The 23,167-nt window shown below is 45.4% G+C and overlaps 1 protein-coding gene across 1 annotated transcript; it reads right to left on the bottom strand.

Moving 5' to 3' along the window:
• Nucleotides 1-1,530: 1,530 nt before the first annotated feature.
• On the bottom strand, nt 1,531-4,311 carry LOC145392154 (uncharacterized). The gene is made up of 2 exons (XM_080266604.1): nt 3,245-4,311; nt 1,531-3,187 (listed from the first exon to the last, which is right to left on the bottom strand). Exons 1-2 carry the CDS (start codon nt 4,309-4,311, stop codon nt 1,531-1,533), a joined length of 2,724 nt encoding a protein of 907 aa, XP_080122730.1.
• Nucleotides 4,312-23,167: the final 18,856 nt, after the last annotated feature.

The following is a 23,167-nucleotide window of genomic DNA, read 5'->3' as shown; positions in this document are numbered from 1 at the left end:
TTGACTGATAAAATAATGTTGATAGAGTTGTGATGTTGCTGTTGATGATGATGATGATGATGATGAAGGAATAACGGTAAAAGTAATACTATCGATAAAGATGAATGAAAATACTTGACGAGTAAAAAATAAAGAGGGCTATACATAACAAATATGACAACAGGAATAAATGAGATAAAAAAGATTGTAATAGAGGTAAAGAATAAAACTCTTGGTGAATAAAAGATAAAAATAAAGTGAGCTATAAATGATAAATATAAACTCTGGTAACGATAACAAAAACTAATATATATAATGATTTGTTTAAAAGGTGTAATCAAATTTAATCAAGCACTAAGACACTTTGTAACCATTCTTTTCCTTAATAAACTTAATTCCTTCGTAAGTTTCTATTTTGTAACACTGTAGTCTGTTTTTTTCATTTGATAAAGTTTCAAAACTCAAGATTCTAAACTTTTCAGCTCGGTAGGTGTAGTGAGCTTGGTTAGTTAATTTGTCTAGTAACCAAGGAGACTCATAATATATCTAAAGCTGATATTTTAAGCAGCCTTTGGAAGTTTCGTATGGATCTCTTACCCAGCATATTTATTTTCCCCATCACACGTGAAAAATTCTCAAAATTGCAGAAATATAAATAACACACGGGACAATGTTAGGAAGTAATGGCCTGATAAATCACTAAGGAAGAGGTGCTACGAAGAGGTCAAACCACTTAAAATATAACACAACGCTCGTAGAATTTCACGCAACCTCGAATTTATATATATGCTGTGAGAGTGGCCGAATTTTCTTTGACAAAAAAAAGAAAAGAAAATTAAGAGAGACTAACAATCCTTCCACACAGCAAAACATAGATTAAATGAACTTTATTTATTCACTAATTTGCTTTATGTAATCCACTTTTATTTATTTATTTTGGCTTACGGAGTCATTCATGTTTTTTTTCTCAGTATTCACATGGTTCATTTTTATTCATATACACTTGGAATTAAAATTATGCGTTTCTGTTCTGCTTTATACACGTAGAGAAACATGATTGAATTTGAATGCTGATTTTGAAATGGGTTGGAGTCTTATATGTCAGATGTTTTCTTTATATATTCCAATCTGTATTAATTCAGCTTAATATATAAACCTTGCACTTGAAAGGCGTAGACTTATACAGAAAGATGCAGTTTAGAGAGAGAGAGAGAGAGAGAGAGAGAGAGAGAGAGAGAGGAGTGTGTGTGTTGAGTGCCAGGTGGAGTGTGAGTCAGCGTCCTACACGAGTCACTGTGGCAGGTGTGTTGTGTTGCGAACCACACACACACACACACACACACACACACACACACACACACACACACACACACACACACACAAACACACACACACACACACACACACACTATGAATTTATATATGAAAGAAAAGAGATAGACATGAAAGAAAAGAGATAGACATGAAAAACGAGAAGCTATGGAGAAATTAATTATGTATACCCACTGAATTACTGGTGTTTTTGAGTAAGACGCTGAAGTAAGACCTAGACTACGGTAAATACCCGAGCGAAGTCTCAATGTTATCGGAGAAGAGGAATGAGTTGTTAGCCAGCATGGTGGAGTATGCATCGTCGTCGGAGTGTGGCGGGGTGTGGTCTGAGTGGACTGGCGAGTGATGGAGTAAGTCTGTGGTCTGGCTTAACTTCAACTCGGAGAACAAGGCAGCTATCTCGGCGGTCTTCTTCATGGAGAGGATGGAGGCGGTGTCTGGGGACTGGTGGTGCCGCGGTCTGGGTTGCTGTGATGCCCCGCGATATACCACTTTGCCGCTGGGGTCCACTGCTGACACCAGGAGGATTTTCTGCTGTCCCCCGCCCTCCTCACTCCCATCAGACGAGCCCCTGGACCCCCTAGACCCCCCGGACCCCAGTGAGCCTGATGGGTGTCTTCGTAGCCAAGGTGAGAGCAGGAGGGGTGGTTCTGGGGCTGCACGTATGCGGCGGGAATCGTGCGTGGCGTATTCTCGTATGGGTGTGGAACGGCGGGGTGTGGATTTTTGGGTGTCGGTGTGTGGAGGTGTTTTTCGGCTTGGGGCTGGGTCTGGGGAGTGGCGGCGGGCGAGAGTACCTGAGGATCGACGGGACCCGGCGTGGCTCAAGTCGTCGTGGGACCCGTAATCCCGTCCTCGACCCGGCCCACCTCGACCCGTCGCCTCCGTGTTGGTGTCTGTCTCGGAGTCCAGGTTGATCTCGTACATTTTAAGGCCGTCTTTTTTCACTCGTTTTAGTGAACAGTAGCACTTCTCACTCTCAGCACAACTTTCGGTGTCGCAGTCACAGGGTGGCTGGCGGGATGGGGCAGGTAGGGTGGTGCGGCGGGGCAGGGAGCAGTAACACTTGCTGGAACACTCACTGTCATAGCCACACTCACTGCAGGACTGGTACCCTGAGGCTGAACGGCGAGGCATGGGTGTTTTGGGTATCCGCCTCCCACCGCCGCGCCCAGCCTGGTCCAGCGAGTGCCGGCTGCGGCCTGGCACCAGCCGCCGCAGCGGGGATTTGTCCTTCAATGTTGAGGCGCGGGACCCCAGGCGGGAGAAGGAACGTTTGGTGGCACGCAGTACGGAGGTGATAGTGGAGGTGTCTGTATCAGAGTTTGCTGACGTGGGCTCAGATCCTCTAGCCCGCGTCTGTTGCCGCATTATGCTCTTGGACCGTTTGTATAACTCATCTTTAGACAGTGTGAGAGCCAGCTGCATCAACACCTGCCGCTGTGCTGGCTCCATCTCAGTGAACGACATACCACGTGGTGTGACCACCTGACGTAGCAGCTGGTCCAGGACAGCAGGTCGACTGCGATTTGGGCCCACCAGTTCCGTCAGACTGTATTTGTCACTGACGCTCATGAAAGAACGTGAGCGAGGTAGTGCCACCTTGGTGTACACGTCACCCTCAGAGCCCAGAGTCAGGCCCACCTCCCGCTCACTGACAGCCCGCCGCAGCCGCCTGCTGCTGCTCCTGTTGCCACTAAACAATGGGTGGTCATGCAGCAGGTCCTCGCTGTTGGCACGTCTCATGCCGAGAGGAGAGTGTCCTCGTCGTGATGTCCGCTTCCTGCGTGGCGGCCGCACTGGCACCGCTTCACTGTCACTCAGCACGTGGCGCTCATCATCAAGCACGTCACTGTAGGCGTCGCTGGGGGCGTCACTGGGGCCGTCACTGGGGCCATCACTGGGGCCGTCACTGAGTAGGTGTGAGGGCGGCGGTTGCATGTTGTGGAGGAGGGCCTGGTACAGGTTGGCAGCAATGACTATTGCATCCTCGGGGCTCTGACACAGGAACCCGTGGCATTCCAGCACCCTTGGCACACCCACCCGCCGCATCACACACGCAAACATGGGCGGGTGCTGACCACCCACCAGCATGCTGGGCTGAGACACGCCCAGGGGATGGTACAGATTATACTTATCCTGGGCTTCAGGGTCGCATATTAACGGCAAGAAGGCGTAAGAGTACTGAGGCCGCCCATTGTTGCCGATATCACGCCGAACCACCAGCTTTACAGCCGCCCACACAGCTATGGTTGGGAAAGGGTTTGTGAACTGGCGGGGCCCTCCAAGGGTGTCCCGGGTCCCGTGGGACACTCGTAACCCAGCCTCTGTGATCTGCAGTGTGCCACCTGCCCCACTGCCCCCTCGTGCCAGAGCCAGGCGGTGGTGGTAGTACAGCTGCAGTAGCGGCGCCTGTAGCACATCCAGACTGGTGGCTTTCTGACTCAGTTGCCGCGACCCCAGGTACTGCACCGGGAATTTTGCACCAGACACTGCACCTATCCTTGGTATCACTCCAGCCCCAGGACTCTCCATGGCACTCACTGCACTGCCACGCCCACTGCCTGATGGTGAGGGCGTGTGTGGCGGCGGCGACGGTGAGGGCGTGGGTGAGGGTGATGGTGTGGGTGTGGGTGAGCGTGGAGGAGTGGGTGGGGGTGGGGGTTGTACTGGCTGTGGTATGGGTCGGGATGAGGCAGGCAGTGGGGGATCTGTGGTGGCGTCAGCAAAGAGCCGCTCTATCTGTGCTTGGACAGTGGCTCGCACGTCCAGGAAGGCTCGTTGGCGCTGGTCTCTTCCCCCAAACATCTGCTCCAACTCCTCCCTGGCTGAGCTTTGGGGAGGGGCTGGCGTGGGTGTGGGGGTGGGTCTGGGTCGCTTGTCCCTGAAGAGCGAGTCGATGCGCTGCTTGTGTGTGGACGAGAGCGTACTGGTGTCGCTGTAAACATCGTCACCCTGTGAGAGCCGGAAGCTGTACGTCTCCTCTTCGTGAACCACCATCGCTCCAGGCGGCTTGGGCGGTCAGCGTGGCTCCGGCCCAGTGTGACGTGACAACAACAACCTGAGGGAGACAAATGGGAGGCGTGAGGCGACCGTAACGCAGCATAGAACACACCACATACGGCTGTCACGCTGCTACCACCCTCGCAACTTGCATCACATTCACACCTGCCTCCATCTTCGCAAACTTTATTGAACGTGAAGTTGTGTGTACGACTGTTTGTTCATACGTCTGTTTTCATTCACACAGCTGTCGTACACATCACAGGCACATTGACACCCGCATCCATATTTACAAGCTTTCTCAAATCTAAGTCGTATATAGCATTGCATTCTTGTATACATCTCTTTTCATTCAAACAAATGTCATACATGTCACAGCCAAACTAGCGTGAATTTTAAAGTAGAAAGTGCGAAAACAGAAATATCTCTGAATTCCTGTTGATGCAGGAAAGTGATTAAAATCCGTCATAAATTTGGGCATTGAACCTTAATTCCTCATCGTAAGATTTGGTTTGCACGAAGGACAAGGTGAATGCAGAATCTTCCCATGTCTCCTGTTCTTCCTTAAAAAGCCTATATTCATTATGAGGAAAAATATGTTTGATATTTTGTAACTCTCAGCTCAGGCACGTCACACATATTTCACCATCCACACCTGCCACATCACTCACACCAATACTACGCCTCCCACTGCCACTGTCTTATATTACGTTAACCAGGTTAGTCAGTCTACATTTGTGAATCCGCCTACCTGCTTTCACTGCAAACTCACACCCAAAGTTACACACTGACACCCCCACACACTTTGCATACCCACACACGCTTGCATATCCACATCCACACACACCATGCGTACCAGTACGCACACCCACACATACTCTGCATACTGACACCCACACACACCTGACATACCCACAGTCACCCACATGAGGACACCCAGTCACCCTACACATACATAGTACACCCATACCTCTTCCCATCACCTACATCCACACTCTTACAGCTGCACACCCACCCACACTTATATACTCACAGCTCTGCTCATCACTCACAAACTCTAATCTTATATTCCTTCCCACCCCTTTTTTTTCTTTTAACAATTTCTCCTAAGTATTAAAATGAAATTATGCTCATAAATCAGTGAATATCTTAACCATTACTCATTTCAGTCTTAATTACAGTAATCCTTAGGAGTCGTCACTGTAATAGTTGTTATGGAAATGTACTGCTGATGAAGAGGGCTTAAGAACCTTCAAAACTGACGAAAAAAAAAAAAATCTGGATATCTAAGCTCTCTGATTACGGTATAGTTATTTCCTTCACCATATGGGCAAGTTTCTGCCACTCTACCAGCAATGGGCGACACCTCATCCCTCTCGTTTACACACCGAGAAGAGTGAGACAGATTTTCCTATGGCTGGAGTTGTTGCGAGAAGGTAAAAGACGGGATAACAATAGTACACCATATACGGAAATATACTGGTAAAGTTGAAATTCAGGGTAGCTTCCTAAATTGAAAAAACTGATCTAGATATTCAAGCCTATAATGAATACGAGAGAGAGAGAGAGAGAGAGAGAGAGAGAGAGCATTACACCCGTATGGACAATTTTCCGCGACACTACCGGATAAGAAGTAGCGCCTCGTCCCCCACGCCTCCACACCCATCAGAGAGAGAGAGAGAGAGAGAGAGAGAGAGAGAGAAAAGAAATGAGAGAGAGAATTACACCCATATGGACAATTTTCCGCGACACTACCGGATAAAAAGCAGCGCCTCGTCCCCTCTCGTCTCCACACCCAGCAGAGCGCAACGTCCGATCCTATGGTCATTGTCACTGGCTATGGTGAAAAGATGCATTACCGTCCGTGATTCAGCCACATTCCCCCAGCCCCACCCACGCCTTGATCGTAGAGGCCCTGATTCGCCACGGACAGGGGCACGTACAGTGGTGGGTGGGAAGAGGGTGGGGTGAGTTTTGAGTTTGGATGGAAATTGCAAGTGAGGCATGGTAGCACTTTTTTTTTCGTTTTTTTCTCTCTTTTTTCCTCATCTTTTTCGCTTTCTTTTTTCTTTCATTTTTCTACCACGAATCTATTATATTCAGTTTAGGGTGGACTTCTTATAGTGAAAATGGCGCCTCCCTTTTTTCTTCCCCCTCCCTCCCTCTATTGTTAACGCCAGATCATGTTATTCACTTTAGGGGAGGCCTTTTGTAGCGGAGGGATTAGAAAGTCTCCGTTAAGCCCTTTGGAACGATTGTGGTTTTATTTTTACCTTATTGTTACTCCCACCTGACGACTTTATTCCTGGTAATAAAGGATACAGCACAAGGATATCTTTAGTAAGTGAATGATAATAACTGACGCTTTCGTACCTTCTCTCAATGATGGCTAATTAAACAGTGACAGTAGATGATGGTAATGTCTGTAATTATGCTGCGATTAAAAGACGTATTATAATTATCATATCTGTATAGCAAATCAGTACTTTTTATAGCCTAATTATTGAAGTTGTTAATGTTATGAGCTAATTATACACATTCTTACTACACAAATTGACTCTGTTGCTATTTTTCTCACAATCCTTTCAGTACCACTACGTAATTTATTTTTTCAGAGTTATTGGCCTCAGACGATTGGTATTTATTTATTTATTTAATATTTGTAATGGTAAAAGAAAGAGGCAAACGGTGAAAACTTGAAAATAATTGTTTGTAATGTCTCCTAAATATAACCTGCTTTTTATTTAACTCCCCCAGACAAAATGGCCTGGCAATGAAGGGGTTAATGATGGCTGTACCTAACCCCTCCAGTTCGAGCCTAAAATGATCTTAAGCCAGCAAGCATAAAATAACCACGCCATCGTAGTGAAGTGGTTACCCTCTCCGATAATGGATTTGCTTTCACCCGTCAGAACTGGACAACTCTTTCTGATACTAAGTCGTGGATGTAGAAAATAATTATGCCGAGCCTTTGTTATGAGGTAGGAATTAGTGTCCTTCGTTTCTATACTCATTTTACTCTAACTTGGCCTAAAATTGCCATCTTTCCATCTTGAATACTGAGATTGTGTCCCTCGTTTCTGTACCCATTTCACCCTAACTTGGCCTAAAATTGCCATCTCTCCGTCTTGAATACTGAGATATAGCAACAGACATACGCTTGCATACGGCGCTAGTCACGGGGTAAGGCTATGGAATGGTCGTTCAGCCATAACATTGTCTTTTTCTGCCACTGAGCAACGTGGTATAAACGGCAAAGAGGTGAAAATCTGGGCCAGGTTAATATAATGAGAGTATAGTCATATCAGGCCTCCAGTCTGACCCCATTTGGCTATCAACTGAGCTAAAAAGAGGTACGGATCATTGCCAGGTGAGACTAAAATTACTATAGTTTTGTTTTTCTCACTTACGTAGACGATTTCATTTAGTTAACTTGGACACCTTCATTCAGGTTACTTGAAGGCTTATGATATCACTCAAACCCCTTCAGTCATGCGATTCAACCATACTTAAGTGGACGATTTAAGTAATGCGTATTCATTCAGACTCATTCGTACTTTCATTCACATTTCAGACGATTCACATTATTTCAGACGATTTATTTTGATTCATGCATACAATTTCAGTTTAATTAATTCAGTTTCATTCAGGATCATTCATACGATTTCAGCTTAACTTTCATTCAGACGATTATTTTATTATTCTATTTTTGTTTTATTATTTTTTAGAGGACTTGCTTCAGCGACAGGAAAACCTCAGCAATGACAGGGTTAATTAGACTCATTAGAGGTGTTAATGACCGGATGAGGTTAGGGTGAGTATTTGATGGGGGAGCTGGGTTTCTCTTGTGGTGAGAGAGAGAGAGAGAGAGAGAGAGAGAGAGAGAGAGAGAGAAATGTGACTATAAATCGAGGGGGGGGGATGTGACTGTGTGTGAGAGAGAGAGAGAGAGAGAGAGAGAGAGAGAGAGAGAGAGAGAGAGAGAGAGAGAGAGAGAGAGAGAGAATGCCTCCATATAAATAATCATCACGTTTAAGTACCCTACACTTAATATACAGAAGGAAACCATACCGCAATAAAATGGACCAATAAAGCCATGGTAAAACGTATATTATAGTTTACCCAATATTTCCGTTTTCAAAGCTGATATTGGTTTTCTGTGATAAACTTTCTACTTCCCATTTTCTGAACTTTTAATACCTGCTACGAAAGGGAAAATAATGAAATCGTTGTGAAGGGGTGAGCAGCGTGAGTGTTAATGTACAGGTTTTATACATTTACATTTGTTATGGACGGAAATGCCGTAGAAGTTATGTGGAGCGAGTGCGAAACAGGTCAGTGCGTTTGATACACAGTGAGTTATGAGGAGCATTTAAGAGTGTGTGCATATAAACACATACACACAAGCGAACATGAAGGCATATACCGGATTTATGTACATCAGCGCGTACAGAGAGAGAGAGAGAGAAAGCAGAAAACATTGACTTATGCAAGAGAAAAGTAAACACTATTTCAATAATTACGGTACTGTGAATCATTACGCTCACATGGTAGAGGTTAAGTACACACACACACACACACACACACACACACATGAGTAAACACCATACGCACGTCCCCGCAAACAGACAGACAATAGATGGTTTGAGATAGGGTTACGAGAGAGAGAGAGAGAGAGAGAGAGAGAGAGAGAGAGAGAGAGAGAGAGAGAGACCCTTCTAATGTTGCTGTTTTAATGTTTTCCAAGCTATCATAAGTGAGGCTTCTTACGACTAGGCACTAAATCTCAACCACGTATTCCATAAAACTCTTGTCGGGAGAATTTTGTGCTTCTGAGAGACTGGGCGGGAGAAACTGTACAATAGACTGCGGTTCATACATAACTACTAATTTTACACCTCATCACTGACTGAAATTAATAGAGCAGAGTCACGCAGCGGCTCAGCACGCCACACCCATAGAAGAACCACTCATAAATTAAGGTTCGTAATGGATGCGCGTCATTGATAACAGTTTATTGACATAGGGAGCATATTTTGCCAATGAACTTAATACTTTTACTTGGAGATGTTGGTGGGAGTCAAATGTAATACCGTAGTGTCAAGTGTAATAGTACCGGTGAAAGGATTGGCACTTGCATGTCAACTTCTCTCTTTGCTTTCCCTTTCCCACCTCATCCAACGAGTGTAAAGTTACTCAGTCACCAGATTTAACGCACAAATGAGTGGGGAAAAATTCAGACAGTTGCCTCTGTAAACACTGTCTTTCACAGCAACAACTTTTTCTTGCAAGACGTAAACCACTCTTCCTTATTCTCATGCATTTCCGGTGTCTCCTTCACTTATGTTTCTCGGAAAGGTCACCACCCTCTTGCTAAATCAATTTCTAAGAAACTGTGTGTATAAGACGTACGCTTCGGAGCCGGGTGTATCCCATAGCCCTGGGGTGGAGCTGCGGTTAATGGTTTCTGTACGTCGTCACCACCCTGTCAGAACCTAATGAGATCTTGGACGAAACTAATCCACACTAAGCAACCGGGCTGGAATTTGGCTTCATTAATTTTAAGCCTCAGAGGTGTAACAGGATTATTGACTGCGACTGTACACCATAAGCACTACACCTGCCATCCAGCGGGGACATACTCGTACAGACGACCTTTAATCTCATTGATGCAGTGACGCCTTACTGAGTTTCTTGTTACTTCTGCGTGATATTGTGGAGTTTAGGCGGAACTTTTGGTACTGGAGAGGATAGAGTGAGCATTATTCAACTCCTTTATTAATGCAAATCCTTCCTAAAGTCCACTAGATCAAAAGTACGCAAAGAACACACTGACCACACCCGAACTTTGACCTTGGCATTTGACCTGCCTCGACCACACCATCCCATCACCACATTTAATGCACGTGCCGAGTTTAATTGAAATAAGATAAGGCATTTACTACATAACACCTCCCCCTATAGACTCTGGCATCCTTGACATTGACCTTCCTATGCGCACTTCTTCCCTGCCTCCCTCACAATGAACGTACCAGTTCTAATCCAGAACGCGTGATGAATGGGCCAATTTTGTTCCATATCCGACCAAATGTTTACAAGATATTCCGTCAGCGCAGAGACACACATGGAAACCGCCTCGAACACAGCAGCAAGGGCCTTCAGTGTTGTAAATGTTATGGTTAGATGGTTGTAGCAATAAAGCATGCAATACGTCGCTTTACTTAACGGGTTAATCCTTTCACCACGGGGAAGGGGGGCGGGGTGTCTCTCCTACGCTGAATGAAAGCGTCTGGAGATATGAGTAATAATAAATAAAATATGACCGTATAGAAGAGGGTAATGGAGGTTTGTTTTAGGGCACTTTACTACACACACACACACACACACACACACACACACACACACACACACACACACACACACACACACACACACACACACACACACAAAAGCTGAATATAATCGTCTAATTGTATCAAGAATTAAGTATAAAACCGTCATCATACCGGAGGGATTATTTGTTATATTTTTATGATAGAGGAAGCTTCGTAACACCTCTTCCTAAGCCATTTATTTTTGTACATTACACCTTGGCACTCTGTGTTTGCCATTTATGTAGTTGAAATATCGGCCTAGCTTTGCATCAACGAAATACAAGAGGATACTGAGGTGAAATGTCCAGAACAAATCGCTGAGTAAACGGAGCCACGAAACCTACAAGAATAATTAAGATGTGTTTTTTGCAAGAAGGAAAAATGCTGGATATCCTCTTGTCTTGTACGTCTTATTAAAGAAAATCTTAGTTATGGAAGGAAAGATGCTGTAAGACGTTTTGGGAATTTCAGCACGGAGAGAGAGAGAGAGAGAGAGAGAGAGAGAGAGAGAGAGAGAGAGAGAGAGGGGGGGAGGGAGAGAGAGAGAGAGAGGGGGGGGAGGGAGAGAGGAGGGCCATAACTCCTCTGTAATTACGCCCATTTAACTCTTTCACCTTGAAGACGTCTCAATTATTTCAGTCTGCCTCTTTGAACAAGAGAGAGAGAGAGAGAGAGAGAGAGAGAGAGAGAGAGAGAGGGAGAGAGAGAGAGGGAGGGAGAGAGAAGGGTGAATGAAGTACCTTAGTCACCCCCGGCAAGGATAACTGTCTTACACGCTCGCTTACGTCTCTCTCTCTCTCTCTCTCTCTCACCTTATTCTTCCTTCTGTCCTCTCCTGCTTCTTCCCACCTCCTCTTCCTTTACTGCTCCCTCCCTTCTTCCTCTTTTTCCTCCCTCCCTTCTTCCTCTTTTTCCTCCCTCCCTTCTTCCTCTTTTTCCTCCCTCCCTTCTTCCTCTTTTTCCTCCCTCCCTTCTTCCTCTTTTTCCTCCCTCCCTTCTTCCTCTTTTTCCTCCCTCCCTTCTTCCTCTTTTTCCTCCCTCCCTTCTTCCTCTTTTTCCTCCCTCCCTTCTTCCTCTTTTTCCTCTCTCCTTTCATCCTCTTTTTCCTCCCTCCCTTCTTCCTCTTTTTCCTCCCTTTCGTCCCTCCTCTTCTGTTCCTCCCTCCCTTCCATATTTGTTACGGGAGGACAACTTCCCCTCCCCCCCCTTCTCCCTCCCTCAGGCGCAGGGAGGGGAGGGGAGGGGGGAGGGAAGATGAGCGGATCGTAGAGGCGAGGGGAGGGGAAGGGGAGGAGAGGGGAAGAAGGGGAGGTGAGGGGGGGAAAATGCGAGGAGACGAAGGAGATAAAGTACCCTGCCGTTATCTCCCTTTGGCCACTATGGAGGGAGAAAAGGAAGAGATGGAGGGAAAAAGAGGGAGAGAGAGAGAGAGAGCGAGAGAGAGAGAGAGAGAGGGAGGGAGGGAGAGACAGGATTTTGGAGAGAGAGAAAAATGTTATCGAGAAGAGAGAGGAAGTAGGGAGGCAAGGAAAAAGGGACACTTAAAGAAGGGAAGGAGGGGAGAGAAAGAGTGAGCTTAGGGGTCAATTCCTCTATTACAGGTGCGTCTGTGATTCTTATTATCGCTGCCTTCAGACGATTTTATACAGCCTACGATTTTGCCTTTGCAGCTGTGTGGCCTTTGATGTTTTGTTCTTCCTACCACCCGATGACTTTATTCAGCTTGACGGGTTACATAGAGTACAGGTATAAATCTTTTCCAAACTGCCTTCTTACGGTTTCTGTCCTTCTGTCTGTGTCTTCATCTCTAGCTTCCTTTCTGGTCGTTGTATAGCTGATGCTGTAGACTGCCATCGTTCCTCTCCTAGAACTGTCAATAGTGGTTTTCCTCTGTCCTGTCACAACTGTCCTTCTGTTCATCAGTGACCTTCTAAGCTTTACGTCTAACCTTGTCCACTTATGTGCTAATGACCCCACCCTTCACCTTTCCATTCACCCCTCGTAGGGTCCATTGCAGCAGTTACTCCAACAAACACGGGATGAGAATACGGCACACCAAATTTCTTACCTGGCTTATAAATTATCACCGACTGGGGTAAAATTAACCTTGTTTTTAATGCATCTGAAACACCAACCACGATGCCCATTTCCTTTTTTCTTGTGGCTGCTACAAGACAGTTTTATTTAGATTAACATAAAAATGATCTCCCATAACCCCTTCACCACGACATGACACCGCCTAAGCTGAATATTATCGTCTGGTGGTAGCAAGAATAAAACAAACTAGTTATAATCGTAGTGAAAGGGTTAATGTCTTTTATATTTTACTCTCTTTACAAAGGTACGATTTTATTCAGCTGAAGAGAGACTTTTCCAACTGGCACGGGTTAGATATAGCCTTCAGCAACCTCTTCACAAATAATAATAATAATAATAATAATAATAATAGTAGTAGTAGTAGTAGTAGTAGTAGTAGTAGTAGTAGTAATGATCTAGAGACAGCCAGATTATAAAGTACGTTATTGTACTGAGGGGATTAATCCATTCAGTACATTGACGTTTTATTTATTTATTTATTGCAGTAATTCTTGCTACCACCAGACGATTGTATTTACCTTAGACACGACCGTCCTCTCACAGGGAAGGGATTTGTAAATAAGGATAAAAGAAATCATGATCGCTTCCTTCCTAATTTGAACTGCATGACATTTATTTAAGGCCAGGATAATTTTACCTCATTCTATTTACTTATTTATTTGTTTATGTATGTATGTATTTATTTATTTACTTATTTACTTATCTATTTATTTGTTTTAGCCGAACTACGTCATCTGATTGAAAAAGTTAAGCTTGATAATTAAGTGATGGTCAGAAGTAACAGTATCTCTTCAAACCTCCTTCTTCCATATCTTAAAACAGAGTGGCAGAGTCAAGCCTGGGGTGCTTCAGCGAGTTTAATAACCCTTACGTTCCCTGCCAACCCTCTTCCCCCCCCCCCGCACCCCCACTCATCACCGCCACATTTCCATTTGGACAGAGAGCGTGATGAGTGGACATTACACTCCCCTTCCCACCAAACCCCTTCCGTCCCTCATTTCCTACATTTCCGTCTGATGATGTTAATTGGAAATGCCCCCCTTCTTCTCTCTAACAAAGCTCTCTCCCTCTCTAGCAAAGCCCTCTCCCTCTCTAATAAAGCTCCCTCCCTCTCTAACAAAGCCCCCTCCCTCTCTAACAAAGCCCCCTTCCTCTCTAGCAAAGCCCCTCCCTCTCTAACAAAGCCCCCTCCCTCTCTAACAAAGCCCTCTCCCTCACTAACAAAGCCCTCTCCTTCACTAACAAAGCCCTTTCCCTCTCTAACAAAGCCCCCTCCCTCTCTAACAAAGTCCCCTCCACCTCCTTCTTTTCTGTCTGATGAGAAGGTTACAACAGGGAATGCTCCATCTCTCTCAGAACCCTCCACACACCCTCTTCTTCATCTAGACATTTCCCAGCCCTCTAACAGTCCCTCCACCCCACTGTCCCTCAAGCCTACATTTCCATCTAAGCTAAAAGGGTGATATTGTTGGACATTCCCCCCCATATCTTCCCCCCACCCCCACATTTCCATCCGAACTAGGAGGGTGACAACTGGACATGCTTCCCCCCCTCCCCTCACCTCTAAACAAACCGCGCCTCGCCCCTCAGGACGTTTAAGATGGCAGGGACAAAAAGACAAGCGAGGGAGGGACAGGCTGCAGATAAAATTAAGATATAATGCCATACGTAAGGTCATCAACCTCTTTAATCAAACGGGATGTGCGGTCGCCTCCACTTCCACGTGCCACAGGGGCTAGTGTGTCTGGGGTTTGTGTGTTTGGGGCCTTATGTGGCACCAGTGTGTTTGTTTACTTCTCACGTCTGCCATGTTGGACCAGCCTCACCCCCATCTCTCTCTTTCTCTCTCTCTCTCTCTCTCTCTCTCTCTCTCTCACACACACACACACACACACACACACACACACACACACACACACACACGTACCGATGTAGAATCAATACAAAAAATGCAAGAGAAAAACTAGTAAGGAAGAAGCGGTATGAAGCCTCTTGACGGAGGAGAATAATTATAATCGTCTATCTAGATCAAGGTGAGTGTGAAGGTCAAGGGGTCAGAGGTCAGGGTCATTTCAAGGTCATTGGTGTGGAGAGAATCGTACACCAAGAGGGCGGTATCCATGGTATTTTTTATTTTATTTTAATGCCAGACGATTTTAATAGCTGTTGAAGGGTTAATCTAATGCAGTTAACCTAGTGACGATTTTCTTCAGCTGCAGAGAGACTTTTGGAGGGTTAAGGTGACGATTTTATTCAGCTGTGGAGAGACTTTTGGAAATGGAGGGGTTAAGGTGACGATTTTGTTCAGCTGTGGAGAGATTTTTGGAGGGCTTAAGTTGACGATTTTATTCAGCTGTGGAGAGACTTTTGGAAATGGAGGGGTTAAGGTGACGATTTTATTCAGCTGTGGAGAGACTTTTGGAGGGTTAAGTTGACGGTTTTGTTCAGCTGTGGAGAGATTTTTAGAGGGTTTAAGGTGACGATTTTATTCAGCTGTGGAGAGACTTTTGGAAACGGAGGGGTTAAGTTGATGATTTGGTCAGCTGTGGAGAGACTTTTGGAGGGTTAAGGTGACGATTTTATTCAGCTGTGGAGAGACTTTTTGGAAATGGAGGGGTTAAGGTGACGATTTTACTCAGCTGTGGAGAGACTTATCAAAATGGGGGAAGATTAAATGTAGCCTTGATTAAATATAACCTTTAATAATAATAGTGATAGTTGTAGAGGTAGGAAGAATAGGACAAGGATAGGTAGGCAATATGGCTTCGAGAAAATCAAGTAGAAGGAAGGTAGGATTGAGGGATAGATGGAACAAAAGACTGATAGTAGGACAAGTAGGACGAAAATGGATAGTCAGAAGAGATAGTTTATAGTAGTATTGATAGGGAGGAGACGAGAAGGATAGGCAGACAATAAGAGTAGAGGAAAACTTAGTAGAGTGAAGGCAGGATTGAGGGATAGGATAGATGAAAGAGAGACAGTGACAGCAATCGGAGTAGACAGAGAGGATAGTCAGACGAGGAAGTTAATATCAGCATGTGTAGGGAGAATAAGACAAGGATAGTTAAACAAGGCTCAGACACACAGTAGAGGATGTTAAGAGGATAAAAAATAGGGTTGGTGAGTAGCAAGAGGGGAAAATTTCACACGGTAAGGTTCAGGAATTGGATCGTAGTGTTTAATGGCTTGAAAATTATAGCCTGTTATACATGAATTCCCTCCACCTACGATGCTGATGTAGATTCTGAGCGTAAGTTGTAATATTTTTGTACGGTGTGTTGTTAGGCTGGACTTGGGATTAGCAGAGTTGGGATACTGTTATGTTGTTCAGTCTAGTAGTCTGTGTGTGTGTGTGTGTGTGTGTGTGTGTGTGTGTGTGTGTGTGTGTGTGTGTGTGTGTGTGTGTGTGTGTGTGTGTGTGTGTGTGTGTGTGTGTGTGTGTGTGTGTGTGTGTGTGTGTGTGTGTGTGTGATTACTACCTCCAGACGATTTTATTCAGTCTGGGAGAACGCCCTTTTTGTGAAAGAGATAATTAAAGCCAAGTCCTACCTCCTCCAGTTCGAAGTCTCTCCCAAGCTTAATAAAATCGCCTAAAGTTGGAAAAATAAATAGGAACAAGCATACCAATTGAAGAGGTTTTAAAATATCATAAAGACCCTCTGTGCTGGGAGGGTCTTGATCCTGCTGTCTAGTTTATTGTTTCTTTTCAACACGTAAATGTAGAGAGAAACCAGGAAGAGCAATACAGGGAAAAACAGTGGATGTGCGTGCGTGTGTGTGTGTGTGTGTGTGTGTGTGTGTGTGTGTGTGTGTGTGTGTGTGTGTGTGTGTGTGTGTGTGTGTGTGTGTGTGTGTGTGTGTGTGTGTGTGTGTGTGTGTGTGTGTGTGTGTGTGTGTGTTTGTTTAAGGGTAAGGTAGGGTAGGGTGGTACGGTGTTAGGGTAAGTCAGGGCAGTAGACGTGTGGGTGGGTGTGTGGGAGGTAGGGTAGGAGAGAAAAAGGAAAAAAATATGTAAGGAATGAATAAGAGATGGAGAAAGAAGAAGGTACTAGGGAAGGAATGGAAGGGAGGTAGGGCGACAGGGTAGGACAGAGAAAGGAAAGAATAAGAGACGAGGAAAGAAGAAGGGAACACGAAAGAATGGAACAGGGGTAGGGCGGCATGGTAGGACAGAGGGTGTGTTCGACAGGTGTGGTGGTGTGGGGTGGGATGGGGCGGTAACCTTCTGTAGCCTTGAGTCATTAACTGCACCACCCCCGCCAGCTTAGCATAAACACTGAGCCAGTCCCGTCGAGTCATCCACCTTAAGGAAATTGATGGCTTGTTCCTCTTGGCCACCGCAGTGTAAATTCGCCCAACCAAGGAATGCAAAAACTATGACTTCAAAAGGCTATCGGATAATGGTCGTAATCGTTCATCGGTTTGGGGGAAGAGAGAGAGAGAGAGAGAGAGAGATGGGGAGGGAGTATTTAGATCCAGAACTGCTCTTAAGCAATTGGAATACATATATCTTCTTCTCATACAGGTAAATCCTTTAAGTAATGGTGCATATAACCTTTAGACCACGAGGGGCCACTCCATAACTAAAAAGAAAAAAAGTCTGCTTGTATCACTTATAGTCTAAATTTCTCTCGTATGAAGGTTAACAAGTCTAGCACTGTACAAGTTTGTGAAAAAAAAACACAACAAAATATAGAAAAAAAACAAAAAAAGGTGCACAGTTACTGTATATTAGTAGAAAGGCACCAGAATGTTGAAGAAAAATAAATGATAGCAGTGTATAAATTTGTGAAAAGGACACCAACATGTAAAAAAAATGCAAAGCACAGTATTAGATTGTGGAAAGGCACCAGAATGTTGAAGAAAAAAGAAACTACTGTATAGACACGAAAAAAAAAGCACAAAAATGAAGAAAACAATGCATGAAAATGATGAAAAATAACCCAGGTATGATTACAGTGTGAGGCTAATGATGGGTCGTATAGCACCTGCCATTACCTTGCGCACCTGCACGTGGCGGCAGCACGCACAGGTGAGTAGGTGGGAGGGGGGAGGGGGAGGGAGGGGTGCTGTTTTCATTTCCCTTTTTACGAGTACACCATCACGACACCAGACCCGTGAAATGAGGAGCGGTTTTTATTCCTTTAGTGCTTGGTTGTTTTTATGCTATGTACAGACGATTTAGCTGGATTGAGAGAAAGGAATTAGGACGATAAAAAAAGAGCGATGGAAGGATAACAGTGACACTGGATTCGAAAAGGAAAGGACGAAGTAAGGAAGAAATGGGTAATGAAGATTATGTGAAGAAGGAAGGAAGGAAGGAAGGGATAAAAGTGTAAACTGTAGGTTTAAAAGGAAAGACGGGATATTCTCTAACTCTTGCAAGGAACGCTTAAGAATATATTTCCGTCAGCTCATCCCTGCCAGCTTTTTTCTGTATGACACACGTTGATCTCCTATAAATTATCTATGCAATCTTTGTCGATGCTAAAAAGACATAAACTAATACGAGAAAATATCAGTGTGTAATGAGGAAAATAAATCAGTAAGAAATGTTATAAGGCTTCCTAACCTGATAAGAGTACAGTCTTCAGAGAACAGAAAGCACTGTGAGCCAACCATTAAAGACTAAAAACTTTCTTAAGGCTGGTTTCACAATTGCTGCTAATTTTGCCCTTACCATTAATTAAACATGATCTTTCAAGTTTGGGTTTCACAGTTATTTTCAGCGTCGCTCTTGGTAATCGTTGTTATCAGATTAAGGAACTCGACTGGGGATCTTTGCCAGCTAACAAAATGAAGACTTTTAAATAATTGGTCGTTTAGGTTTGAGTAATGTTGAGAACCGATGAGACCAGACCACAGACATTAGTTACTCATCTTCGTTGGCTGCAGAGCACGTGCCACCAAACTTGTTTATAGGTATCACCAGACAAATTGAGCCATCCTGTTTGAGACCTTTGACAAATTTTATTATTATTATTATTATTATTATTATTATTATTATTACTGTTATTTATTTATTTATTTATGTTTAATTTGAGCGTTATCGATGCGGTGTTTTATATATATATATATATATATATATATGTATATGGTGGTAGTCACATCGTCAGGATTTGAGTACTGTTGTGTATAAGTGTTGTGGTTGTGCCGGTGAACCAACAACGCCCACTTTTCGTCAGCTTACACACACATGTGTACCCGATGTTGGCTGCTGTGATTGTGAATACATATATGATATTTTTATAATCGATTTACAGCCTCGTTTTAAGATAATTCCCATTTATAAATGTTATTTTCCTTGTACATATAACGAGGCGCTTTATTCGCTTTTTTAGTTAGTTCTTTTTACGGGGTGGGGCACTAACCCACCACCAACCCTTTTAGTCGCCTCGTACGACAAGCAGGGATACTGGGGGAGTATTCTTGAAACCCCCCTACCCCCAGGGGGTGTATGAAGGTGAGGTGGAGGGAGGGAGAGGGAGGGGTAGACCGAGGATGAGGTGGAGGGATGGAGTTGAAAGGTATATGAGGGAGGGGGGGGTGAGTTGGGGGGGAGGGTAGTCAAATGGTGGGTGACAGAGTGACTTGGAGGCGTTTTGTCTGCGGCCACCCTTTGCGGGATTAGGGCGTCGGGCTATAGATAGATAGATAGGCAAATAACGACTTAAGCTTTTCTAGATTATATATGTAAGGTTAAGATTTATAGTGCCAGAGCGAGGAATAACTCAACTTTATATCACGATTATATTCTCAGTCACCTGTTGTAAGATATTAACCATGTTAAGAGCAGGTAAAACTGAGAAAACTAACATTTCATAATTTTGTGTACATCATGATGGGTACAACGCATTAAGGCAGAGAACGACTTTATACGAGTAAAATATATCTCGTACATCCCCTCTCCCCTCCCACTGCTGGCGTCATCTCAGAAAGACAGTAGCAAAAACAGTGTCAGGTTTGGCTCACTGCTATCTTGTTTTTATGTATTCTTGGAGGGAACAATCTTGCGGGCTTTTGGTCTTAGGTTCCTTCTTTCCTGCATAAAAAAAAGAGGATTTATTTATTTTTTTTTTTCCGTGTGGAGGCAGGGATGGTCAGGCAGTGATAACATTTAATGAAGTGATAAAAGATTAACGACTTGAGGTGTGATTGCCTTCCCTGCTGTGTTGCGTATTTATTACCTCTAAAACTGCCTCTAGAGATTTTAACTTAGAACTACCGAGAACTTAATACGTGTAAAGAAACTATCACTTCTTCAAAGGGATTAGGCGAAGAATCCATCATGGCGGAGAAAAGACACGAAGCTTAAGTTTGGAGGAAGTAACAAAATGCAGGTTAATTATTTTGCCCGAATCTCTTTGAGGGAGGAGATGAGGTGAGGGGGAGAGGGAGGAGTGAGAAGGGACAATGAGAAGGTGTGAGGGTGAAGAAGAAGGAGAGTGAGGGGGTTGGAGTGTGGGACAGGGAGAGGGGGTGAGGGAGATGGAGAGGGGGAGTGAGAGAAAGAGGAGGGTGAAGGAGAAGGGGGGTTTGTGGAGGATGGAGTGAGGGAGAGGAAAAGGGAGGAATGAACAGGGGAGTGAGGGTGGAGTCAGGGTGAGAAGGAGTTACAAGTCCTCCTCAAGGGCGTGTGGAAGGGGGTAAGGCGGGGGAGGGGGGGTGAAGGGCAATCCTTGGAGAGTGCCACGAGGCTGAGCCGGGCCTGTACCTGGGAGGGAGGTGAGAGGGGGGAAGGTAGAACGAGAATAAAGAGGAAGAGGGAAATGATGGAGGAAGGAGTTACACCTACATACACATCTTATGTTCCTCGTTTGGATTCCTGGCTCAAAATAAAGTCTTTGATTACATAACTTACATAATACTCTTCGATTACATAACTTAGAAAATACGATAACAGGGAAGGCGGCTCTCCCTCACCCTCTACACCCTTCGGCAATCATCCCCACAGGAACAAGGGAGAAGTATCATGCTGCAGGTGTCCGAACGAAACGTCAGAGGAACGGCAGATATTGTTAGGGAAGATTAAACCGTTAGTTGTTAATTTTACTTCAAAAAATGAATCTGATTACTGATATTTTGAGTGTGTGTGTGTGTGTGTGTGTGTGTGTGTGTGTGTGTGTGTGTGTGTGTTCATGGAAAATAGTAGCACCTTTTCGATAGTCGGAATTGTCATATGTATCAGAGAGAGAGAGAGAGAGAGAGAGAGAGAGAGACGAGTTAGGCAGTGTGGAGTGAGGCAGACAGGGCACGTGCCGTAGGGTAAGGGTAGCGGCCCAGGTAAACAACTTGTCCTGCTGAGGGGTACTGCTAACTGTCAGGGGGGGCGGGGCGGGGGAGGAGAGGGGCGGGGGAGGCGGGGCGGGGGGTGGGGGAGGGAGAAAGGGGAAGGGAAGGAAATAGAGGCACTACAGTTCGAGAAGGGGCTGGACGGCGTGGGTGAAGGGTAGTGTAAGGGTGCAGGAGGGACTGGCGGAGTGAAATAGGGTAGGAGAGGAAGGGAAGGGCTGGGGAAAGGGAGGGAGGGATGGGGCAGTGAAAGTGAGAAGTGGGGAAGGGAGATGTGAGGATGTTGGGGAAGGAATGACGGCTTGTATTCTGGTTGGGGAGGAAGGAATGAGGAATAGGGGGAGTACAGGGGAGGAGCGGAATGGGGAACTGAAGTGTGAGGATGTGGAAGGGAATAATGTGAGGTGAAGGGCCGCAGAGGGACGCCTTGCCTGTATAATGATCTAGGAAGGTTTTGGGAGGGGGTGGGTGGGTGAGGCGGGGATGACCGGAGCGGGTAATTCAGGTGTAAAGATGAGTAAGGTGGGGCATAAATGACGTAGGATTGAGCAGGGGATAGGGGAAAGGTGGGACAGGGGAGACAGAGGAGGCATCGTGAGGGATAGGGGAAGAGTGGGACAGTGTAGAAAAGGGTGGGACGGGAAAGGGTGAGAATGGTTTGGGGAGAGTTAGGTAAGGCGGGGTAGATTAGGGTGGGATAGGGAGGTGGGACAGGAAGAGTGGTGGGGAGGATTGTGGGGAGGGAGAATGGAGAGCGTGGAGGATGGGGAGTGTAGAAGTGAGGCTGAGAGGGGGAGGGAGATGAGTGGAGATTAAGATGAGAGATTGTGGAGCTTTGACAGGTGGAGAGAGAGAGAGAGAGAGAGAGAGAGAGAGAGAGAGAGAGAGAGAGAGAGAGAGAGAGAGAGAGAGAGAGAGAGAGAGAGAGAGAGAGAGAGAGAGAGAGAGAAAGTACAAAAGAAAGTGAGGGAAAAGGAACAGGGAAGGAATAAAAGTTGTCAAGTATGAGAATGGGGTGGGAATAGCAAGGAGAAAGTGACTGAACAAGAGTGAGAGACTGACAGTGGGAGACAGTGAGCAGGGAGTGAGTGAGTGAGTGAGGGAATGAAGGAAAGTAAGCTAGGGTGTGGGGAGCTGGCTGTGAATGAGCAGGTGAGTTAAGGTGTGAATGGATGAGGAAGTGAAGTAGTAGAGCAGGAATAATAAATTGTGAAGAGGCCAGTAAGATAGTTGTGTTGTGACTGAGCGAGAAAGTAGCTTATCAGAGAGAGAGAGAGAGAGAGAGAGAGAGAGAGAGAGAGAGTCAGGGAGGAAGCAATGAATTTATGGCATAATGGTGTTGACAGGATGATGATGAATTTGGAAGCTGTTGTAAGGGGGCCGTAGAATGAGACAGCAGACAAGGGGTGAGGATGGTATTGGAAGGGCAAGTGGGAGAGTCAAGGAGCAATGAGGCAGTTAGTTAAAGAGGGAGGGAGTGAGAGAGTTAGCGAGGGAGTTAGTCAAGTGTGAGAGTAAATTAGCAAAGGAGTGGGAAAGTTATTACGAAAATGAGTGAATGAGAGAGACAAGGAGGGAGTGAAAGACCTATTTCGAGAGTAAATAAGGAAGTGAAATTCAGAGAGGAAGTGAGGAAGCGATTACAGGAGTGAATGAGGGAAAGAGTTATTAGGTAAAAGAGTGAGTAAGGGAGTTATTGTGGGCGAGGGAGGGAGTGAGAATGAAGATGAGTTAGTGAGTGAGGAGGCTGGAGGAAATGAGGAAGGAGGCGAGGAAGAGAGTGAGGGGACATGAGAAATTGAGGAAGGAAGTGAAGGAGGGAGTGAAGGGGCTTGAAGGAGTGAGGATAGAGGTGAGGGAGGGAGTGAAGGGGTTTGAGGAAGTGAGATTGGAGGTGTGGGAGTGAGAGGGGCTTGAGGGAGTAAGAACGGAGGTGAAGGGGCTTGAGGGAGTGAGGATGAAGGTGAGGGAGTGAATGGGCTTGAGGGAGTGAGGACTGAGGTAAAGGAGGAGGTGAAAACGGGGGTGAGGGAGGGAGTGAGGAGGCTTGAGGGCACAGCTCCCGCACCAGCAGGTCAGTAACCAGAGCA

The sequence above is a fragment of the Coenobita brevimanus genome, chromosome 21, assembly GCF_032717465.1.
Source record: "Coenobita brevimanus isolate Jiangsu-jjx chromosome 21, ASM3271746v2, whole genome shotgun sequence".
NCBI lineage: Eukaryota > Metazoa > Arthropoda > Malacostraca > Decapoda > Coenobitidae > Coenobita > Coenobita brevimanus.
This window is presented reverse-complemented; position numbering and strand designations above follow the sequence as displayed.